Source organism: Neoarius graeffei, chromosome 16, assembly GCF_027579695.1.
Source record: "Neoarius graeffei isolate fNeoGra1 chromosome 16, fNeoGra1.pri, whole genome shotgun sequence".
Lineage (NCBI taxonomy): Eukaryota > Metazoa > Chordata > Actinopteri > Siluriformes > Ariidae > Neoarius > Neoarius graeffei.
The window spans coordinates 31,033,453-31,055,179 of NC_083584.1; the positions used below are offsets into that span (position 1 = coordinate 31,033,453).

Consider the following 21,727-nt stretch of genomic DNA (forward strand, 5'->3'; position numbering starts at 1 on the left):
GGATAAGCAGCTACAGATGCCTATAGAACTTTTTTTTTCCCTATAGAAGTTTTATAGGAGTAAGTCATTATTATGAGAACTTAAGTCATAATTATGAGGCACCACCTCCTTCTTGTGTTGCCTTCCATGCCTGACTCAAAGGAAAAGAGTTACGCTTGATCACGTGGTACAACGTATACGTCGTTGCCAGCTCGCGCCCGGAAGTGGCGGATTGTTGGGGCAAAACTTTCTCTAGGGAGCCGAGACTCATCTTTATTAAGTTTTATTTATGGAAAAGAAAGAAAAACAAAACAGAAAACAAAACAAAACGCTGCACTATGAATCTGGCGTTGTAGCTGCTGCTTGTGGTTAGTTAAAGAGAAAAGATTTGCATTGAATTTGACTCCGTAAATGTGTGCATGAAAATGATTTGACGGCGGATAAACCGCGAGCTCCTTCCTCTTCCTCCTTTCCTCTTCCTTCCTTCCTTCCGGAGCCGTGAACACTTTTACAGCAAGGAGCTCAGCACCGCTGCTTCTTCAGGCAAAAGAAAACAGAGGAAGTTGCAGAACGGTGTGAGAAAGTTATGGCACCAGGAAGCACTAACTGGAGCTGGAGTAGGACTTTACACCAGGGCTCCTCACACCGCTCTGTGATGTGACAGAATTTTTTTATTATTATTATTACTCCTATTATTATTATTATTATTATTATTATTTCCGTCAGAAAAAGTTGAATCTTAATAGCAGAGAGTTTATTTATTCGTGGAAATCCGTCCTGGAGCTGTTTTCATTTCAGAGCCGCGCAGGCGCAGTTTCGACTTCACTCATATTTGCTTAATTTCCTCGTAGAAATGTCGCTTCATGTCGCTTCGGATCAAATCCGCAAAGTTTCCCGGACACACTGAACTTCCCGTAACTTTTTTCATGGAATTTAAATAAGATTAAAAAAAACCAGCAAGCAGCCAGTCAGCGCCACGATGGCATTATTATACAGCCGCAGGAGTCGCCCCAAGTTGATGCTCTTCTTCATCTGCGCTTCTCTAATCGGGTATTTTATATTTTACAAAAGTTCTGATGTGAACCAGAAAGGAGTTTCATCCAACCCTGAAGAAGACCAAGAGTTCCTGCACAGACCTGTCTATGAGAAACCGGCTTTAGACCCGGATGCTCTGGGTGAGTTGGGGAAAGCAGTGAAACTGGAGCTGACTGGAGAAGAGAAGAGAAAAGAAGAAGAAAGTCTGAAGAAACACCAGATCAACATTTACGTCAGTGATAAAATCTCTCTCCATCGCAGATTACCTGAAAGATGGAACCCATTGTAAGTAAGACTTGACCGAGATTTAGTCCAAACCCTCACTTCATTATGGGTTGTTTTACAATCAGGCTACGCAAGCTAAAAATCACATTTAACACTTATCTTCAATGTCAAAAGGCTTGACTAAATAAACTTGGTTGTTTATTGTAGCCCTGTGATAGCTCTATTTACCATGCAAAAAAAAAAATGGTGATAACGTTATTTTTGGTGACTGTATGGCAATATATGTCATATTTAGCAAAATTACTCGTGTCATTTAGAAAAAGTGCTTTTTTGACCACAGGTAGCTCCAAAAGGGATGCACTTAAATCATTCTTTATACCATAAAACACATATTTGGTTCCATATCATTGGAAACCAGGGCCGTACCCAGGATTTTTCACATACCGAGGTCAAACATGGCTGACAGCACCGAAGCCCCCGGCACAACTTAAATAAATAGGGGAGAGTGGGGAGGAGTGAGCCATGGGGAGAAGTCTCATCTCATCTCATCTCATTATCTCAAGCCGCTTTATCCTTCTACAGGGTCGCAGGCAAGCTGGAGCCTATCCCAGCTGACTACGGGCGAAAGGCGGGGTACACCCTGGACAAGTCGCCAGGTCATCACAGGGCTGACACATAGACACAGACAACCATTCACACTCACATTCACACCTACGGTCAATTTAGAGTCACCAGTTAACCTAACCTGCATGTCTTTGGACTGTGGGGGAAACCGGAGCACCCGGAGGAAACCCACGCGGACACGGGGAGAACATGCAAACTCCGCACAGAAAGGCCCTCGCCGGCCCCGGGGCTCGAACCCAGGACCTTCTTGCTGTGAGGCGACAGCGCTAACCACTACACCACCGTGCCGCCTATGGGGAGAAGTGAACCACTTAAAATTTTTCTAAATTTAGCCAGGGTTTATCCCAGTTAACTTGTCATATGAAGTCACCAGGGAATTCCCCTGACTTCAACCCACAGTGGATGGAAGCCTGGCACCCTGCTCACAATAGGAGAACAAAAGTCTAAAATTCAAGGTAGTAAGTAAATATTTCACTTAACATGTTTTTTCATCCTATTGTCTAATAAACCAAGATAACAATCACATTGTTGTTGTTGTTGTTGTTGTTTATTAGGCATGTACTATGGTATTGTGTGATGACATAACCTGGGCCACATCCTTCCGTTCAAATGTAGGTCGACATCAGAAGCAATGGCGGGTCGTTTTGGGAGGAGTGAGCCTAGGCCCACTCCTCCCTTAACTAATCTTGTGTCATGGTGATACATTACCGTACTAATACTTTTACATGTAATTAAGGTATGGGGCTATAATCCACAGATTACCAATAATCCTACCAACCCTTACCATTGTTAAATCTCTTCTCTCCGGGCAACAATATTGCCTGTTAATCAAGATCAAATTTTCTCTAAACCATCACCCAAAATTGAAACGCTGTTAATTTGATTGTGATGGGATTTCCTTGCATTTCAGTCACTCCCAAAAGGTACCATGCCATTCCAGTACAAGAAAAAGAGGGAAAAGTTTGGATCAACGCCAGCTGCTGACATGTTACGGGCTACAAAACGTGTTCTTGAAGGATCTGAAAGTATCCGTGCTTTTGCAAAGCAAACCGGTATACCACGTGCTACCCTCAGACGCTATGTAGACAATGCTAGAAAAAATGGCCTGGAGGAAGCAAGAATGGCATCAAACTACAAAAATGTTAAGATTTTAGATTTTTTTGATATCTTTACTGTTTTACAAGTTTTACAGTCTGATTTGTTTTTTTTAAATACGTTTCATTTGTTACAGTTCAAATAAAAGTTTGTATTTCATGACAAATGTCATTTGTTCACGATTTCAAGCCAGTGGTCCAGTCCTCCCCATGGGGTGGCTCCCTTAGATCGGGAGGAGTGAGCCATAAAATTAACAGGCTTTTTCTCCCATCTGTAGAACTGATGGTTGCACGATTAGTTGTACAACTTGGTTCGTGTTGCAACTACTCTGAATACCTTTCATTTGCATAGGATCATTTTAACTTCGGCCCTTTTATTTTGGCTAGGGGTCCAAAAATAAAAAAAGCGGCTCACTCCCCACTCTCCCCTAAATAAGGATAGATTTGGTGGTGGACACATTTATTTTAACAATTCTAAAACTGTGGCACCATAACTGTGGTGTTTTATCTGACATAAAAGTAGAAAAGTAGTGAACTCTTGAACTGAGTATACATACCTAAAGTACCAGTTACCTAAAGTATTGGCATTATTTACATTGCAGCATACACATGACAGAAAGGGTGTGAACTGCTGAATTGTAAGCTTTAGTATTACACCTTATAATAATAGTGTGAGTGAGTGTGTGTGTGTGAGAGAGAGAGAGAGACTAAGGCCCTGTCCACACGGCAACGGATTCAGGTGAATCCGATACAGTTGTTTATCGTTTAGGCCTGGCGTCCACACGGCACCGGCGTTTTGGGTGCCCCAAAACGCAATCTTTTGAGAACGGGTTCCAGAGTGGAAAGATCTGGCAACGTTGCCGTTGCGAAGTCGTCTGGATGAGTAGAACGGATTTGTTGACGATGACGTCACAAGCACATGTGCTTCACGCCGGGTAGAAGTGTAACGAACTCGATGCGAGTTGTCAACAAATCCTATAACTTGGTTCATGAAACGCGCTTACAAAATATTTTCACTGTGAATATTTATTGTGTAATGGTGCAAAGTGAGAGAGAGAGAATAGCCCTTAGGGCAGAGTCAATCCCGCCAGCAAAAATAGGGGAAAAAAAGGAGCGATCTCACCTCTTCAGATGTTGGTTTAAGTCCTACAATACATTCCTCAAAAAGGGCGTAGAAGAACAAATTAATCCATCAACGTGTAGCATTCAATTTATTCCGGACCATTAAAGACGCCGCCTTCCGCATAGAATCATACGTCATCCTCGCCGCCATATTGGATGGGTCACAGCGGAGAATAAAGATGCCTCGTTCATGTGCTGCGTTTAACTGTACCAACAGGTTTACCGTCCAAACGAGATCACACTTTCACAGGTGAGACTGGAAAAATACTTTTCATTGTATTTGGTCATTATAATGCAATTTTATGAACAGATTTTTCTGACTTTGTGGCTAATATGAAGTCTCGCGCATAATAGTTTATGCGCATGCGTCCTTACTTCTTCTATTGTTCTGGTGTCTCCGAAGGGACCGTCTTACAGCGCCCCTAGAGGTGTGGCATGTGTATTGCATCGTTTTCAGCAAGCGTTGCGTTGCCATATGGACCTGATATTTTACTGATCGTTGCCCATGTGGACGCGATATTTTTTTAAATAACATCTCGTTGCCGTTGTCGTATGGATGTAGCCTAAGTTTGGCTCACAACACATTTACTTTAACAATTCTAAAACTGTGCCATCAGAACTGTGGAGTTTTGTCTGACATAAAAGTCAAAACTGAACTGAGTGTATTGCTCAGCTACCTGAAGTATTGGCATTATTTACATTTCATTATCTTAAATTACATTAGAATGTAGAGCTTGGGTGGCCAACCCGCGGCTCGCGAGCCGCATGCGGCTCTTTGCCTGGTGTCATGCGGCTCTTACGTTCATATCGAAGTTTGTGTTTGTGTTTTTTTTTTTATGTGCATGTGCGCTTTGCTTGAGTTCAGTATGGTATTTTCGTCAAATGCATCTTCGCTTTGCTTGGGTATATTACGGTATTTTCAGGTCATGTCAAATGCGCATGTGTGTGAGATAATCGCTAAGTTTTTGGCCAAGGTGTATCTTATGTCAAGTAGCCTCTCAAAATGGCAATGAAAAAATGCACAGCAAAACGAAAATATGAAGACGAACATAGGACATTTTTAACAGAGTGGGAGAGTTTATACTTTTTTGTTGAACGTAATGGCAAGCCATTCTGCCTTATGTGTCAGTCGTCATTAGCTCATTTCAAAGCTTCCCGCCTCCCTGAATAAGCAAGGAGCCAGATATGCAACACTAATTGAAAACCTGCACGAAAGCTTTGTAACCCGGTTCCGTGATATACAACTGAAAAGGCCACAGGTTACGTTCCTCGTCGACCCATTCAATGCGGAGATGGACTGTTTGAAAGCCCCGCTTGTCACAGATGAGGCTGCGGCTCAGTTGGAGATGATCGATCTTCGTGAGGAAGACCAACTGAAACCTGTTTTGAGGGAAGGCACCATTGAGTTTTGGAAAAGTGTGCCATTGGAAAAATACCCGAATGTGAAACGGGCTGCGCTTAAGATACTGTCAATGTTTGGGTCAACATATGTCTGCGAGTCTGTGTTTTCTACCATGAAACACGTGAAGTCAAAGCATCGTTCTGTTCTGACTGAAACCCATGTGAAAGAACTGCTTCGAGTGGCAACGACGGAATACAAGGCAGATTTGAAGAGGATTGTTCAAGGCAAGGAATGTCAGAAGTCCCACTAAGCAACATGCATAGTAAGTGCACACAATATTGATTGCTGTAAATGACTGGCCTGTGGTATTAGTACTGACTGAAGGAGTAAATTTCTCTCATGTTGGCGTGTGACATTTACTATTAATCTGGCTGAGCGGAGGTGAGTGCTTGAGCGTGTGTGTCTGTGAGGGAGGGGGGGCGATGTTCATGTGCGGTCATGTGTAGCCTATGGTGTGGCTTTTTTTTTGGTAATGCCATGAGTCCCACTAAGCAGCATGCATAGTAAGTGCACACAATGTTCATTGTTAAAAATGACTGGCCTCAGCCTGTGGTCTTAGTACTGTAGGAGTAAATATGTTGGTGTGTGACATTTACTATTAATCTGGCTGAGCAGAGGTGTGTGTGTGTGTGTGAGAGAGAGAGAGAGAGAGGAAGGGATGGGTGATGTTCGTGTGCCCATGTGTATGATGTGGCTCTTTGCGGTAATACAATAAAAAATGTGGCTCTTGGTCTCCAACTGGTTGGCCACCCCTGATGTAGAGCTATTAGTTCTGTGTGAAGTCTATGCATTAGAGAGAGTGTGTGAGAGTCTATTATTTGTGTGTCTGTGTGAGTGAGTGAGAGAGAGTTATGAGAGAGAGAGAGAGAGAGAGTTACTCGAACAAGCCCGTTTACTCAGCCCTGCACAGGGCTGCCTGTGACAACGTAGTTTTGAATGTTTCTCGAAATGCTAACTAAAATGTAATAGGCAATGACAATGAAACGTTTCCTCTTGGAAAGTTGGCATGACACCGCTGAACGGTCTGCCACTGCACTGACAATATTTTCTCACCTTCCCTCCTTCTCTTTCCCTGCTCTTCTGTTGGCTGTCCGAACCTTAATTTAGTTTGTTGCAACTTTTTTCATTTTGCACTCGGGTAAAGCTCTATAATGCGATGCGACTATTAGCCTACGTTAGGTTAGGTAGGCATATGTGATAGAGCGTAGACTACACCCTGCCTGTTTTATCCAAAACCCAACTTCCCCGGCTGACACTAGTATAGGCTACGTCGCGTGACGCTGCGTTAGACACGGCAACGATAGAGATAGAGGCTGAGAGATTTCAGATGACATTAGACAAATGTGAATTTTATTGTGGGGAAATACAGATGACATGTGGATGCGGACGCTGCGTTTTACATTGATCACTGCTCGAATTCAGCGTAGACCAATTTGAAATTTCTGAAAAAAATACCGAGGACATGACCTCGGTGTCCTCAGTGGTAGTTACGGCCATGTTGGAAACATAGTTAAGTTTTAATGTTGAATGCCAGTAAGTTTTCAGACTATTTTGATCAAATTAGTATGTAATTGTGTAAAAAAAAATGTCCTCTCTGAGACAGCTAATTTTTCAATATAAAATAACATATCTAAAATGATTATTTTCATCCTAAAATGTGGTCAAGATATTGGGACATAAATATTAGAGACAACTAACACAAAGCTTACAGCCTTATATTTAAAAGCACTATGGAAGTAGTGGATTCTGAATTGTCAAAAAAAAAAGTCCTCTCCGAGAATCACTTCATTTGTTTCTCCCAGCCCTGCTTAAAGCTACACTTAATCTTCTTTATCTTATAGCAGATTACACAAAACTACCATACACATATGTCAAAAAATTACCTGAAATCTGTTCTTTAACTTGTCCTTCACTTAAAAACTGGTACAAGAACCAGTTTGAATTTTGGACCCCTGTGACACAAACTTTGTACCCTGATTGTAAAACAACCCTTATCCCCAAGTAAGAAAAACTGTCATAAGGAATCTCTCTCTCTCTCTCTCTCTCTCTCTCTCTCTCTCTCTCTCTCTCTCTCTGTGCAAGTCTTAGACACACTGGAAATACTGGAGACCAAAAATGGCTTAAAAATGATGACATGAAAAGTTTCAACATTAAAAAAATACTGTAGGGTCATTCCGTGCCAACTCACCTAAATTTCAGGAACTCCCCCACATCACCGTCTCAGATTTTACTCAAAAAATTCTCTAATCAAGAATCATATGTTTGTACCACACATGCAAAATATTAGCCCCCAATTATGTTGTAGTTTTGGAACTACAGGCCTTTGAAATATTGATGTCAAAACACCACGTCGAAATTGGCTCTTTCCCCAACTTCAGAGACCCATAACTTTTTATTGCAGCTATCTAGAAAGTTGTGTGTGCAGATTCTTACTGAATGATACCCACTCTTTTCAAATCTGTTGCCAGAAAGCCTCTGAAGGACATACATTTTGCATAATAGGAAGCCAAAAATGGCATTTTGGCCAAAATCGCTTAAAATTCATTAAAACTCAAAGGGGCCTAGTAGAAATATGAAACTAGTTAGATTTTTTTCCTCATTACATAGTAATTGTAGGGTTGTTATCTGTTCACAGAAACATATTTTGCGATGAAAATTATATTCCTGAATTTTAAAATTTTTTTTAACATCTTACGTCCTTTCCGAGGGGGCTAAAATAGGGCATTTTTGCCATCTTATTTGTTAATGTGGCTAGGGGTTTAGGATCTTCTAGTTTTTTGTGAAGATGCTCTCATATAAGATGTAACTACTCCCTGATTTTTTTTAACAAACGCCCCTTGCTTCATATTTTAATAATTTTTTTTGTACATGGACAGTTTCATCATTTTTCACTTTTTTCCACATTCAGAACTCTGTAACTCTACATTGGAAAATTCCTACTAGCAGCTATTTCAGATTTACATACACTGACATACAAATTTTCATATTTTAGTAGTAGTCTGCCCAAGAAATTCATATTTTTCTTTCTATTGGGACCTAAAAACAGCTATTTGGCCAAAAATGACAAAAATGTTGACTTGATATTTTTCAAGTTCTGGAGGGAATGGGCTATTTTCCTCATAAATTAAAGATGTGGTGACTTTTTCTATCCTGGAACAAGATCTCGTCACAGCTTCTGCCCAATTGCACCCACTCAGCTGGAGATGAGAAGGGTTTCTTCTGATGTGGTACCATCATCGGTAGTGGACATAGGACCTGAAACCACACCAGTTTTACAGTCCCAGTTACAGGCCCCAAGCCAAATGTCCCAATCTGCACCAAATATGTACCAGCCAGGCAAATATATTGCCTGTGTTTATGACAGAAAATGGTACATTGGAAATATTGTCACCAGAAATGAAGAAGAAAATGATGTGTATGTCAATTTCATGAGACAAGGACGAGGCAACACATTCTCATGGCCACCACAAAGCAGGAAAGATGAATGTTGGGTGCCTTTGCTTCATGTCCTTTGTGTGGTAGAGGCCCCAAACATAAAAAGTGGGGGACGCCATTACCAACTAACAGAGGATGACTTCAAACTTGTGAAAGACTTAAGTTTTAACTTATGTACTACTAGATGACAGTTTATGAGTGTCTTAGCACATCACATGAAACTGTACTGCCTGTGAATGAATTACCCATTATCACGGATGCCCATATTTGACTTTAAATTATGTACAAATCTTGTGATGTTTTTCAACATCATGATCATGGATCATTGAATGTGTTAATATGTAAATAAAACCTCATTGCTAAATGTTTTGTGCTTACACAACCTTGAAGTATATAAAAAATACTACTCCAGAATTTTGTTGTTATTTTTCTATATTTTCCAAGGATATTCAACAAAAATTGCAATTATACCTAAAATTTTCTAATTGCAAAAAATAATATACAATACAGAAAAAGTTGTTCAGGAAATGTGTATGCCTAGATTAGGTTCTTATAAGCCTTAATTTGTGTGCAAAACACCCCTTTATTATTCCCTTGTTTATTAAAAGCTGCCCAGCGTTTTTGTCATTTTTGGCCAAATAGCTGTTTTTAGGTCCCAATAGAAAGAAAAATATGAATTTCTTGGGCATACAACTACTAAAATATGAAAATTTGTATGTCAGTGTATGTAAATCTGAAATAGCTGCTAGTAGGAATCTTCCAATTTAGAGTTACAGAGTTCTGAATGTGGAAAAAAGTGAAAAATGATGAAACTGTCCATGTACAAAAAAAATTATTAAAATATGAAGCAAGGGGCGTTTGTTAAAAAAAATCAGGGAGTAGTTACATCTTATATGAGAGCATCTTCACAAAAAATTTGAAGATCCTAAACCCCTAGCCACATGACCAAATAAGATGGCGAAAATGCCCTATTTTAGCCCCCTCGGAAAGGACGTAAGATGTTAAAATTTTTTTTGTAAATTCAGGAATTGAAATTTCATGGCAAAATATGTTTCTGTGAACAGATAACAACCCTACAAATACTATGTAGTGAGGAAAAAAATCTAACTAGCTTCATATTTCTACTATGCCCCCTAGAGTTTTAATGAATTTTATGTGATTTTGGCCAAAACGTCATTTTTGGCTTCCCATTATGCAAAACGTATGTCCTTCAGAGGCTTTCTGACAACAGATTTGAAAAGAGTGGGTATCATTCAGTAAGAATCTGCAAACACAACTGTCTAGATAGCTGCAATAAAAAGTTATGGGTCTCTGAAGTTGGGGAAAGAGCCATTTCGTCATGTGGTATTTTGACATCAAAATTTCAAAGGCCAGTAGTTCCAAAACTACAATGAATTGGGAGCTAATATTTTGCATGTGTGGTACAAACATATGATTCTTGATTATAGAATTTTTTGAGCAAAATCTGAGACGGTGATGTGGGGACCCTTAGGTGAGTTGGCACGGAATGACCCTGTAAGCAGTAAACTAGAATAAATGAAACAAAGTCAATATTTGGTCTGAGACTACCCTTTGCTTAAAAAAAACTAGTCCCAGGTACAGTCAGGGGCAGGATGGTGGTGTAGTGGTTAGCACTGTCACCTCACAGCAAGAAGAAGGTTCTGGGTTCGAGCCCAGCGGCCGATGAGGGCCTTTCTGTGTAGAGTCTGCATGTTCTCCCTGTGTTTGCGTGGGTTTCCATCACAGTCCCAAAACATGCAGGTTAGGCTAATCGGTGGCTCTAAATTGACCGTGAGTGTGAATGGTTGTTTATCTCTCTGTGTCGGCCCTGCGATGACCTGGTGACTTGTCCAGGGTGTACCCCGCCTCTCGCCCATAGTCAGCTGGGATAGGCTCCAGTTTGCCTGCGACCCTGTAGGACAGGATAAGCGGCTTCAGATAATGGATGGATGGAAGGTACAGTGGGTGCAGTTTTATAAGGTAATGAGCTGTAGGTTTTACTGGTTTTTTGGGACACTTTGCAAGGCTTGACATTTAACATTTAAACCCACTTGCCCTGGAGGGCAAGTGGGGGTTAATTTCCACTCGCTCCCCAATATTATCACTTGCCCCTTATTTTGTGAGTACTGTTTTTTAAAAAATAAACCTAGAGGTGGATATATATAGTACCAGCTTAAGGTCGGTCCATATCGTGAAATACTGTGACTGAGGTCTTGAAAATACTGACCGAGGCCTCTGGCCGAGGTCACGGTATTTCATGATACGGACTGACCTTAAGCTGGTCAATAATATATGTATTTTTTTCTTTACCAAATTCGAACAGAAAATGAGAGCACCCGAAAGGGAAACCATATTTAGAACAAACCTGCTACAAGCTAGTTTTCAGCTTTCTTCTGAAATGTTTTCTTTTATTTCATCTTCCTCAGGGTAGTGAAACTCGCTTTCGCTGTTTTAGGGTTCACCCAGTCGGAAACGGTCAATCGGTCAACTTACTTCTCGGGACCCCCGCCCTCGTACCACCCAGACGTCTGGGACAGAACACCGCAAAAAAACAGAGAATCAGAGATCGGTTTCACTGCTGTTTAATCGCAGTATTCTCGCCAAAGATGAAAGATTACAAACACCTTTTAGAACAAATTATAATCTCTCTAAATGGCTATTGTGTCTGTCGAATGTGTGTGTGTGTGTGTGTGTTTATGGGAGGGTGCGAGTAAGTGACATTTTGATATCATTTTGATATCATTTTGATATCCGTGTCTATGTGTGTGTGTGTGCTGGTCACATTTTAATTACATCACTGTTCTAATGGAATGTTCAGATGTATGTGTGTGTGTTTGACTTGCGTGCAGCAGCTTGATCTTGGGGCAGGTCAAATAATCTCCATCAGTGTGTGTGTAAATCATAAAGAATATGTCTGGCAAAACAAAGAAATTCTACTTCATCAGAGAAAGGTCAAATAGGATTCAGGATTAAACTCATGAAGTCTTAACATTAGAATCATAAGATCATCTCATCTCATTATCTCTAGCCGCTTTATCCTTCTACAGGGTCGCAGGCAAGCTGGAGCCTATCCCAGCTGACTACGGGCGAAAGGCGGGGTACACCCTGGACAAGTCGCCAGGTCATCACAGGGCTGACACATAGACACAGACAACCATTCACACTCACATTCACACCTACGGTCAATTTAGAGTCACCAGTTAACCTAACCTGCATGTCTTTGGACTGTGGGGGAAACCGGAGCACCCGGAGGAAACCCACGCGGACACGGGGAGAACATGCAAACTCCACACAGAAAGGCCCTCGCCGGCCCCGGGGCTCGAACCCAGGACCTTCTTGCTGTGAGGCGACAGCGCTAACCACTACACCACCGTGCCGCCTATGGGGAGAAGTGAACCACTTAAAATTTTTCTCCTCGTATTCTTTAATTATAAAAATAAAATTTTTTGTCAACTTGGAACGGCCATCACTGAACAGAGGTGGGGGTCTAAGACATCATTTGTCAAACATCTACAAGGCGGTCTTGGACACTCTTCCCAGACGGCTGGGTGTACGCCAGGACCCAGCTGTTTTCGGTGACTCGCAGGAGGACAGAGAGAGTCAGATTGCCATTGATCACCCTAATGGGCAATCCTTTGATCACCCTAATGACACGACGTTCACACCCAGCCTCCAGTGACCCACACCAACATGATGCCTCAATGACACCTTAGATGAGCTGGTCATCAGAATTCTGATTCTGATCCAGGAGAAGATAAATATCTGATACTCCCTATTAGTCAGACAGAACTGAGGAAGCCTTTTGGACGAGAGGTGAAACGTTTTCAAGAATCTTCAAGCAAGTCCAGTTGCCCATTTCTACCACCCACAGTTTATTATGACCTGGACGATTGAGAATCTTCACAGACATACAACACATTTAAAAAAAAAAAGTTGGGACGGTAAAGCATTTACCACTTTATAATGTTGCCATTCCTTCTCACAACACTTAAAAGATGTTTTGTGGACTGGAGACTCCAAGTGATTAAGTGTTTCAGGTGTTATTTTGTCCCATTCTTCCTGCACACAGGTTTTAATTAAGGTGTGTAATAGTACGGGTTCGTTGTTATGTTTTTCATTTCAAAATTCACCACACATTCTGTATTTGGGACAGAGGAGACAGGCACCCACTTCTTCCTCAGTCATGCCTTTGTAATGTGTGCAGAATGTGGTTTTGCATTGTCTTGTTGAAATATCCTGGGAAAAGATGTCGTCCTGAAGGCAGAATATGTTGCTTCAAAATCTCAGTGTACTTTTCTGCATTAATGCTGCCATCACAGAAGTGTAAGTTGCCTTTACTTAGGGCACTGACACAACCCCATACCATGACAGACCCTGGCTTTTGGACTTGTTGCTGTTGTAGCCCACCCAGTGTCCTTGCATTGTCGTGGCTATTAGCTAACTTGCATTCATCTTAGTATTTGTTTTCTGGAATAATCGATATATTGTCAAATGCAAGTTGTGACATTATTTATAGCATTTTGTTCTATCTATAATTTGTCATTAACATGATATGACACAATTGTAATAATAATATCATACATCATTGTGAGGCAGGGTGGGACAAAACCTAGAAATTTTAAGAACTTTTTTATAAATTGCATAATTTGTTATAGCAATTATAAACTCTAAGTCTAAAAAAAAAAAGGTTGTTTTTATAACAATATTGACACATTTTCCAGATTAGAAATAATATCAAAAAGTCTTGTATTTGCAAAAATTAGTGATAATCTCTGTCTCCATGTTTGCATCTTCCAAATTTCTATCCCCAGATGCAAAACCCTGAAGTATGACTACCGGCACTTGCCCTCCACATCAGTAGTGATTGCCTTCTACAATGAGGCCTGGTCGACTTTACTGCGCACAGTGCACAGTGTGCTGGAAACCTCACCTGATATTCTACTGAGAGAGGTCATCCTTGTGGATGACTACAGTGACAGAGGTATGGAGGAGCATCTACACTGAGGCTTCAGCTAAACCGTTATGTACAGTAAATGCCATCACCAATGTTTATTTCTGGAACCTGGAAAACTGGCATTGTTTCTTGACCAGCTGTTTTTTGATTAGTTTTTATCAACATGCTTATTAGATCCCATTGAGTTTAGGATCACACTTGGGAAGTTTTGAAACAGGGGTACTTGGTGTTCTTGTGATAATTCTTCTATTTCTCCTTTAGAGCATTTGAAGCAGCCACTGGAGAGCTACATAGCTGACCTGAGGAAAGTACGTCTGATCCGAGCAAGGAAGAGAGAGGGGCTTGTCCGAGCTCGGCTGCTGGGCGCCTCCATAGCCACAGGTGATGTGCTGACTTTCCTGGACTGTCACTGTGAGTGTCATGAGGGATGGCTGGAGCCTCTTCTACACAGGTAAGACATCCATCCATCCATCCATCCATACATACATAACCAGTATGCATGTAAAAATCCATATGTTCAACCAAACAGTGAAATGTTTATTCATCTGTCCATTCTTTCATCCATTTAACATTCTGTCCATCCATCCATCCATCCATCCATCCATCCATCCATCCAATACTAACCAATATACATGTAAAGATCCATACATTCAACCAAATAACGAAATATTTATTCATCTATCCATTCTTTCATCCATTTAGCATTCTGTCCATCCATCCATCCAATTCTAACCAATATACATGTAAAGATCCATATGTTCAACCAAACAGTGAAATGTCCATCCATCCATCCATCCATCCATCCATCCATCCATCCATCCATCCATCCATCCATCCATCCATCCATCCATCCATCCAATACTAACCAATATACATGTAAAGGTCCATACATTCAACCAATTAACAAAATGTTTATTCATCTATCCATTCTTTCATCCATTTAGCATTCTGTCCATCCATCCATCCATCCATCCATCCATCCATCCATCCATCCATAACCAATATACATGTAAAGATCCATATGTTCAACCAAACAGTGAAATGTTCATCCATCCATCCATCCATCCATCCATCCATCCATCCATCCATCCATCCATCCATCCATCCATCCATCCAATACTAACCAATATATGTAAAGGTCCATACATTCAACCAAATAACGAAATGTTTATCCATCCATCCATCCATCCATCCATCCATCCATCCATCCATCCATCCATCCATCCATCCATCCATCCATCCATCCATCCATCCATCCATCCATCCATCCATCCATCCATCCATCCATCCATCCATCCCTAACCAATATACATGTAAAGATCCATACATTCAACCAAATTAACAAAATGTTTATTCATCTGTTCATTCTTTTACTCATTTATCATTCTGTCCATCTGTCCAACCAACTGACGAACCATCTGTCTGTCCGTCCGTCCATCCATCCAGCTAACATTCATGTCCCTGTCTCTCTGTTGTGCAGAATAAAGGAGGAACCCAGTGCTGTCGTCTGTCCTGTAATAGATGTGATTGACTGGAACACCTTCCAGTATATGGGCAACCCAGGAGAACCTCAGATTGGTGGCTTTGATTGGCGCCTGGTATTCACATGGCACGCTGTTCCTGAAAATGAGCAGAAACGCAGACACTCTCCTACTGATGTCATCAGGTGCATAACTCTGTAGACCGCTGTTAACACAGGGTTAATATCTAGTCAAAAGATTAAGAGAATATTGGTAAATAAAGTGATATAGTCACTTTTTTTTGACACCAGACTAACAAGTTATAAAGAAGCTCTGTTTGCCTAGTTATGCTAAGTGTGATGTTTTATTTTGGCTTCAAGCCTAGATGTCCTCACAGTTATTTAGAGAAGGTGGAAGTTTGATGATGATTATTTTAATTAAATGAGCACAGTCTACATGTGTTCAAGTAAAACAAGTCATGTAAAAATAATTTGCATGGCTATATTGTTTTGTCAAAAATATAAAATAAGAAGAAATAACTGAAGGGCAGTTGATCAGATATGAAACTTGTGGGACAAACGATGACCATTTATTCATCCTTAGTAACGACCTGGTCAGGGTTGTCGTGGTATCAAATAGTTATTTATATTTTGGGAAATGGAATCAGAATCAAGTTTATTGCCAAGTACATTCTCACATATAAGGAATTTGCTTTGGTGTTTGGTGCATGAACAACGAAAATAAAACATTTAAGTAAAGAGACAAAAGTAAGCATCTAAATAGAATAAAAATATGAAGAAAGATTAAATATACAGTTTGAAAATAATGAATATATTTAGAGAGTAGGTGCAATGGATTGTTTAAATGACCAAGCTGTACAGTATGTGCTGGAATGTGCAATAAAAAGTCACAGAATGAAGAGGGCATTCTATCATGAATCCATGTGATAGAACCAGGTAGAAAAAAAAATATTCCTTGCATTAGTTGGATTAAAAACAGTCTGATGCATATGAATATGGGCGGCACGGTGGTGTAGTGGTTAGCACTGTCGCCTCACAGCAAGAAGGTTCTGGGTTCGAACCCAGTGGCCAGCGAGGGCCTTTCTGTGTGGAGTTTGGATGTTCTCCCCGTGTCCGCGTGGGTTTATCTCCGGGTGCTCCGGTTTCCCCCACAGTCCAAAGACACGTAGGTTAGGTTAACGTGGGGCGGCCTTGGGCTGAAATGCCCTTGAGCGAGGTACCGAACCCCTGACTGCTCCCTGGGCGCTGTAGTGTGGCTGCCCACTGCTCTGGGTGTGTGTGTGTGCACGTGTGTTCATTGCTTCAGATGGGTTAAATGCAGAGGATGAATTGAAGTATGCATGTGACACATAAAGGTTTCTTCTTCTTCTTCTATGAATAGTTATGCTTTCAAGTCCGAGCCAGAATTCACAGACCATACTGACAGAGCTGGCAAATCCACCTCTGTGTTTTTCCCAGTATTTTCCAGTGTTTCCAGGGAGATAATGATGGGGTCATATGTAATTCAGGAGAGAGGGAAGGAAAGAGAGAAAGAAAGACACTTCTGGTTTAAGCCAGAAATCAGGATACAGATACGGATATTTGGTGCCATAGTGTAAACAGTGCTTTCTTGCTATATAAGTGTAATGTAAATGTTACCATCCCTTTCTCTGCATTTGTTCAAATAGACAAAACACCTTTCTGCAGACTGTGATCACTATATTAAGAAGTGAAATTTGCCTAACTGACAGTGAATATTTTGAATAAAATATCTAATAATGGTTGTGTTTCGTTTTTCTTCCTCTCTAAACAGAACTACAATATGGACATTAATTAGCACAAGAATCCATGAAGATGAACAGCCTCACAGATAGATAAGTAATTTAATGTTTTTCTACTTTGTTTTAGATCTCCGACCATGGCTGGGGGCCTGTTTGCAGTCAGCAAGAAGTACTTTCACTACCTGGGGACATATGACACAGGGATGGAGGTGTGGGGAGGAGAGAACCTGGAGTTCTCATTTAGAGTGAGTTTGTGATTTAAAATAAATATATATATATATTCTTGGGTTTCAGTCACGTGACTTTTCTTAGCGATTTCACTTCCGGTAAAACAGCTGGTGGTCTAGCAAACCAAAATGAGTGCCATAGTGCAAACAACTAGCGATAACTTATCAGAGTACGCTCGTAATCTAGAGGCCACTGCTGGCTTTAGATCTATTCAGAAGATTGCTGTGTGCAATGGAATCGACCCCGACAGTCTGGGAAAGAAGGATTTGTCATACGATCTCGAAAACTACCCTTCAGTCGAGTTCCCCGTCACCTCGAACTATCTGGTGTTGCAGACGTCCTTATACACTGCAAAACAGATGAAAGCGTGGAAGAGTATGGAGGCTTACAACTTTTTTGTATGTGCCTGGGTAAAGGACCTCGCTATCAAGTCGCTGCCGAATGAATCCTGGATTGGTTTTGCCCGTGTAAGTTTTTTTTAAAGCTTTTCGTTCACGTCTTTACAACGAAGCGCTGCAAATTAAAGTGTAAACAAACAACAGTTCGCTTGATTCTCACTTGTGTTGGCTCTTATCTCTCAGGTAAATCATTCACAAAGATCATCAGAAAGCCCTTTAAAGACCTGGATCTTAGTTAAACAAGACGGAGAAGTGATCACGGCGCATTGTAACTGTACAGCTGGGGAAGAATTTGGTCGCGACCTTCATGCATATGGACTTTGTGAGAAGTAAACAAAGAAACAGCTGGGGACTTTAGCGCTTCGTGACTTAAAAAAAAAAAAGTACTGTAAAATAACAACGCATAGCAAGAAAAGTACTTGGAAAACACTAAGGACGTAGCTGAGAGAGAGATACAAACTTTTCACCAAGTGATCACTGCAAACTCGAGCACGCTTCGACTCGACTCCCTTCGATTTCAGTGCGAGGTTCAAAAGCCACCTTTCTTGATGTCTTTTTGTGAAATCCTGTGTTCGTTCACCCTTTTTTATTAGTTCACGAGGAACCCTGAAGAAACTTATCAGTTTCAAGGTGTGATCGATTCGAACAACCTAAAACGACGCAAGTGTAAGGCATTTTTCACGCGAGCAATGCACCTTCTCCGTACAAATGCTTTGTCAGCTGAGCTTTGGTCGACCACCAGCTCAAGTTTTGAGTAACTAACGAGGCGGATGTGACGTCACGTGAAACCCAAGAATAAGGACATCACTGTCTTTCCATTTGGATCAAGTCTGTTTCAGGAAATCCAAACAAATATATTTTTTCAAATGGTGCATCTGTAACAACATACGGGATATGGAAATCATCAAAGATGAGGCTTACATTACCTGTGTAACTTCCTGTAAGCTCTTTGAGAGTGGAACTGGAAACAGACACGGGAGTCAGCAGCTCAGTGCAAGAAAAGTACTCTGTTATTTTCAAAGTAAGGTGAAATTGGGGTGTGTGTGTTACTCAGCGTGCTGGAGTGGTGTGTGGTGCACTTGTCTTTTTGGAAGTACTGTATGTGCTGCCAGTACATCACCACACTTGCGTAATTTGTAATAAAGCTCTCTGCCAGTATGATCTCAAGATCATGACAGACCGCCATGATACACTGAGGATTTGAGCAATCCATGAACCATTATGCGATTATAACAGTGACTAATTCACGTGTTACATTTACAAGTAGCTGATTAGCTGATATATTTTATATACAATTATCACATGATGCACTGTATAGCCAAAAGTATGTGGACACCCGCCCATCACAACCATCTGTGCTTGCTGATTATCCCATTCCAAAACCATTAGTGTTAATTAGTGCTGTCAAGAGATTAAAGTCGCGACAGTCATAGTTAACTCGCGATTAATCGCAATTTAATCGCACATTTTTGTCACATAAAAGACCATTGTAATTCTCTTATCAGCATAAAAAAGTGAATGGGCTTGCTTTGTACCAATATTTTTTTTATTGCAAAACATAACACGTCTTGACACAGCCACTGCAAAGTGAAACCTAAGCCGAGCGCGGGGCTAGCAAGAGAACCATGAGTGAAATGATCTACTGTTTGAGTTAGTCTACAACTCTAATCAGAGAGATAGGTTACACAGTGACGGTAGGCTTGACATGCTTGATTATAATATAAAGTACACATATTAAGTTTAAGTTGTTCGTTGATAAATATTGCATTGAATCTGATCTTTACTGTTTCAGCTCACTTAACACATTTTGTACTTTTACACTTTCTGCCTGTTGATGCGTCGCGCTGTCCAATCAGAGGCGGCCAAATTTGCATATTACAGGAAGGATTTCTGGGATAGCATTGAGTTTACAGTTCAGAGGGATCTGGCTCTTTAGACGCTGTCTTCTTAAAACTGAATAAATATTTAAAAAGAGCCAAATGAGCCAGTCTTTTGAACGGCTCTTTTCAAAGAACGGATCACAAAGATGCGGATCCCATCAAAGAGCCATAAATCCCATCTCTACTAGCGCGCCCTGCCCGCGCTGGTTCTTTGGGGGAGGAGGGCAGAGGACTCTGGCTGTGCGGGGCATTACAGTCTAGCTGCTATCGGTTTTCTAAGCAAAGTCTCTGTTCCAAGTTCCTGGCAGTTTCAAAAGCTTATGAAAAACCTACATCATGTCACAGAGCGTTAATCTCGCGATAAAAAAATTATCGCCGTTAAAATTGAGTCAAGTTAACGTGTTAATAACGCGACATTTTTGACAGCACTAGTGTTAATATGGAGTTGGTTCCTTCTTTACTGCTGTAACAGCCTCCACCCTTCTAGGAAGGCTCTACCCTGGATTTCGAAACACGGTTAAAGTGCAAGTCTTACGAAAATGACTTCATAATATCCCGGGTTTTCTGTGTGATGCGCTCAAATAGGTTGCAAAGTTCACCGATAAATAAAAAAATTGGTTAGACAAAAAAACTTTCTGCATCTGAATTCTGTTCCAAAAATCACTAAAAGCTTGTCCGCCATTAGATCGCAGCGATCTATAGGTCAGCGGTGCTGCATGTGTGACGTCATATGTGCCACTGCCTTCTTTTCTGTCCACATTGACTCTATAATATTCTCTGCAATGGCGTGCGTTCTTGATACTGATTCTTTTGAAAAAGACGACGAAAGCTACAAGGGGATGGTACACAAGTGTCATAATATTAGTAATTATATTGTTTTATAATTTTAATAATTTTATTTTAGGTGCTTATAGTAGGGAATATTGAGTGCTGTTTTATGCCCCGGTCCCACAACACCGATACCTGTAACTATGACTATACCTATACCAGAATTTAGTTCCAGTCTGGAGCAGTCACACCATAACTATAATCCCAACTATCGGTTGTTGGTTTTCGTGGGAAACCGTAGCAGTTGTATGGTGTTTGTGTGCACACCCAGTGCACTCAGCAGCACACGATGGCTGACTGTGGTAGCGAGGAAGAGCTGCTTTTGTTGCTCATTTTGCACAGAAGCCAAAGCCGAAAGAAGAAGAAAAGGAGAATCTGGATGCATGAAATCCTGCAGCACAGAGATGACTGCTAATCTCAGACTCCTGGCGCTCTCGCATGGAACAGAGCCACTCGGACAGTCAGTGGCATCACAGACGCAACTATACACCGTACGTACCTAAGACACATGCCTGTGTTTTGCTTTGAGCGTGTTAATAAATGAACCTTTGGCACAAACAGGTAACCTAAACTATAACGGACATTTTATCCTGTTTACGGTGGGCGTTCCCACCGCGAAAGAGAAACCAATCGAAACCGAAAGCGTGAAAGTAATTATCATGCCGTTACCATGTGAATATTCTTTTGTGAATGGCTCAGCGCTCTGACTCAGGTGTGAGTAAGGTGACAAGTTTTATGTTTCACCTAATTTAGGTAATTTAAAAAATATATTATTTGGCAGTGGGCACATAGGAAAGTGTATCAGACATGAGACCTTGCGCTACAAAATCTTTATTACATGATTCACAGATAGCATTTGTGGTAAAGTGTGTGTAGTGTGTATGGCTGCACGCTCTAAAATCTCGCTTTTAATTTCGCACAGCAACACACTTTACCACACACACTTACCAATCATACCCACTCTACTGCCAGTGATCTTCTATACATCTTCCTTTTTGGCTGTATCTTTGTACAGCTTGTGCTTTTTGCCATAAAGCCTGGGATTCTTTGACACTTCTATAATCAGCTTCTCGTCTATTGGTGCAACAAGGATGTACAAAGATGTTCAGGAAAAATAGCATGTGCTCAGACAACGTCAGATGTTTATCGGATCAGGTCCAGGCCTGGAAAAATTGCTCCAGGAGCAATCTCGCCGATACCGATAAACGCAGGCCTGGGCTATAGGTATCGTTATCGATCTGGTGTGACCATCAAGCACATAAACTGCAGGGGACCGATTTATT

At 41.0% G+C, this 21,727-nt stretch overlaps 1 protein-coding gene across 2 annotated transcripts in view; it reads left to right on the plus strand.

Annotated features, from left to right (window-relative positions):
- Positions 1-203: 203 nt before the first annotated feature.
- The window catches only part of galnt12 (UDP-N-acetyl-alpha-D-galactosamine:polypeptide N-acetylgalactosaminyltransferase 12), a 61,996-nt gene continuing 40,472 nt past the window's right edge, over positions 204-21,727 (plus strand). For both annotated transcript variants that reach the window (XR_009656796.1, XM_060942774.1), the window contains exons 1-5: positions 204-1,299; positions 13,728-13,897; positions 14,132-14,321; positions 15,351-15,536; positions 17,238-17,355. Coding sequence is in view for 1 of the 2 variants with exons in the window: in XM_060942774.1 (XP_060798757.1) it covers positions 959-1,299; positions 13,728-13,897; positions 14,132-14,321; positions 15,351-15,536; positions 17,238-17,355 (1,005 nt within the window). In the remaining variant the exon portion in view is untranslated. The remainder of the gene's footprint in view (positions 1,300-13,727; positions 13,898-14,131; positions 14,322-15,350; positions 15,537-17,237; positions 17,356-21,727) is intronic.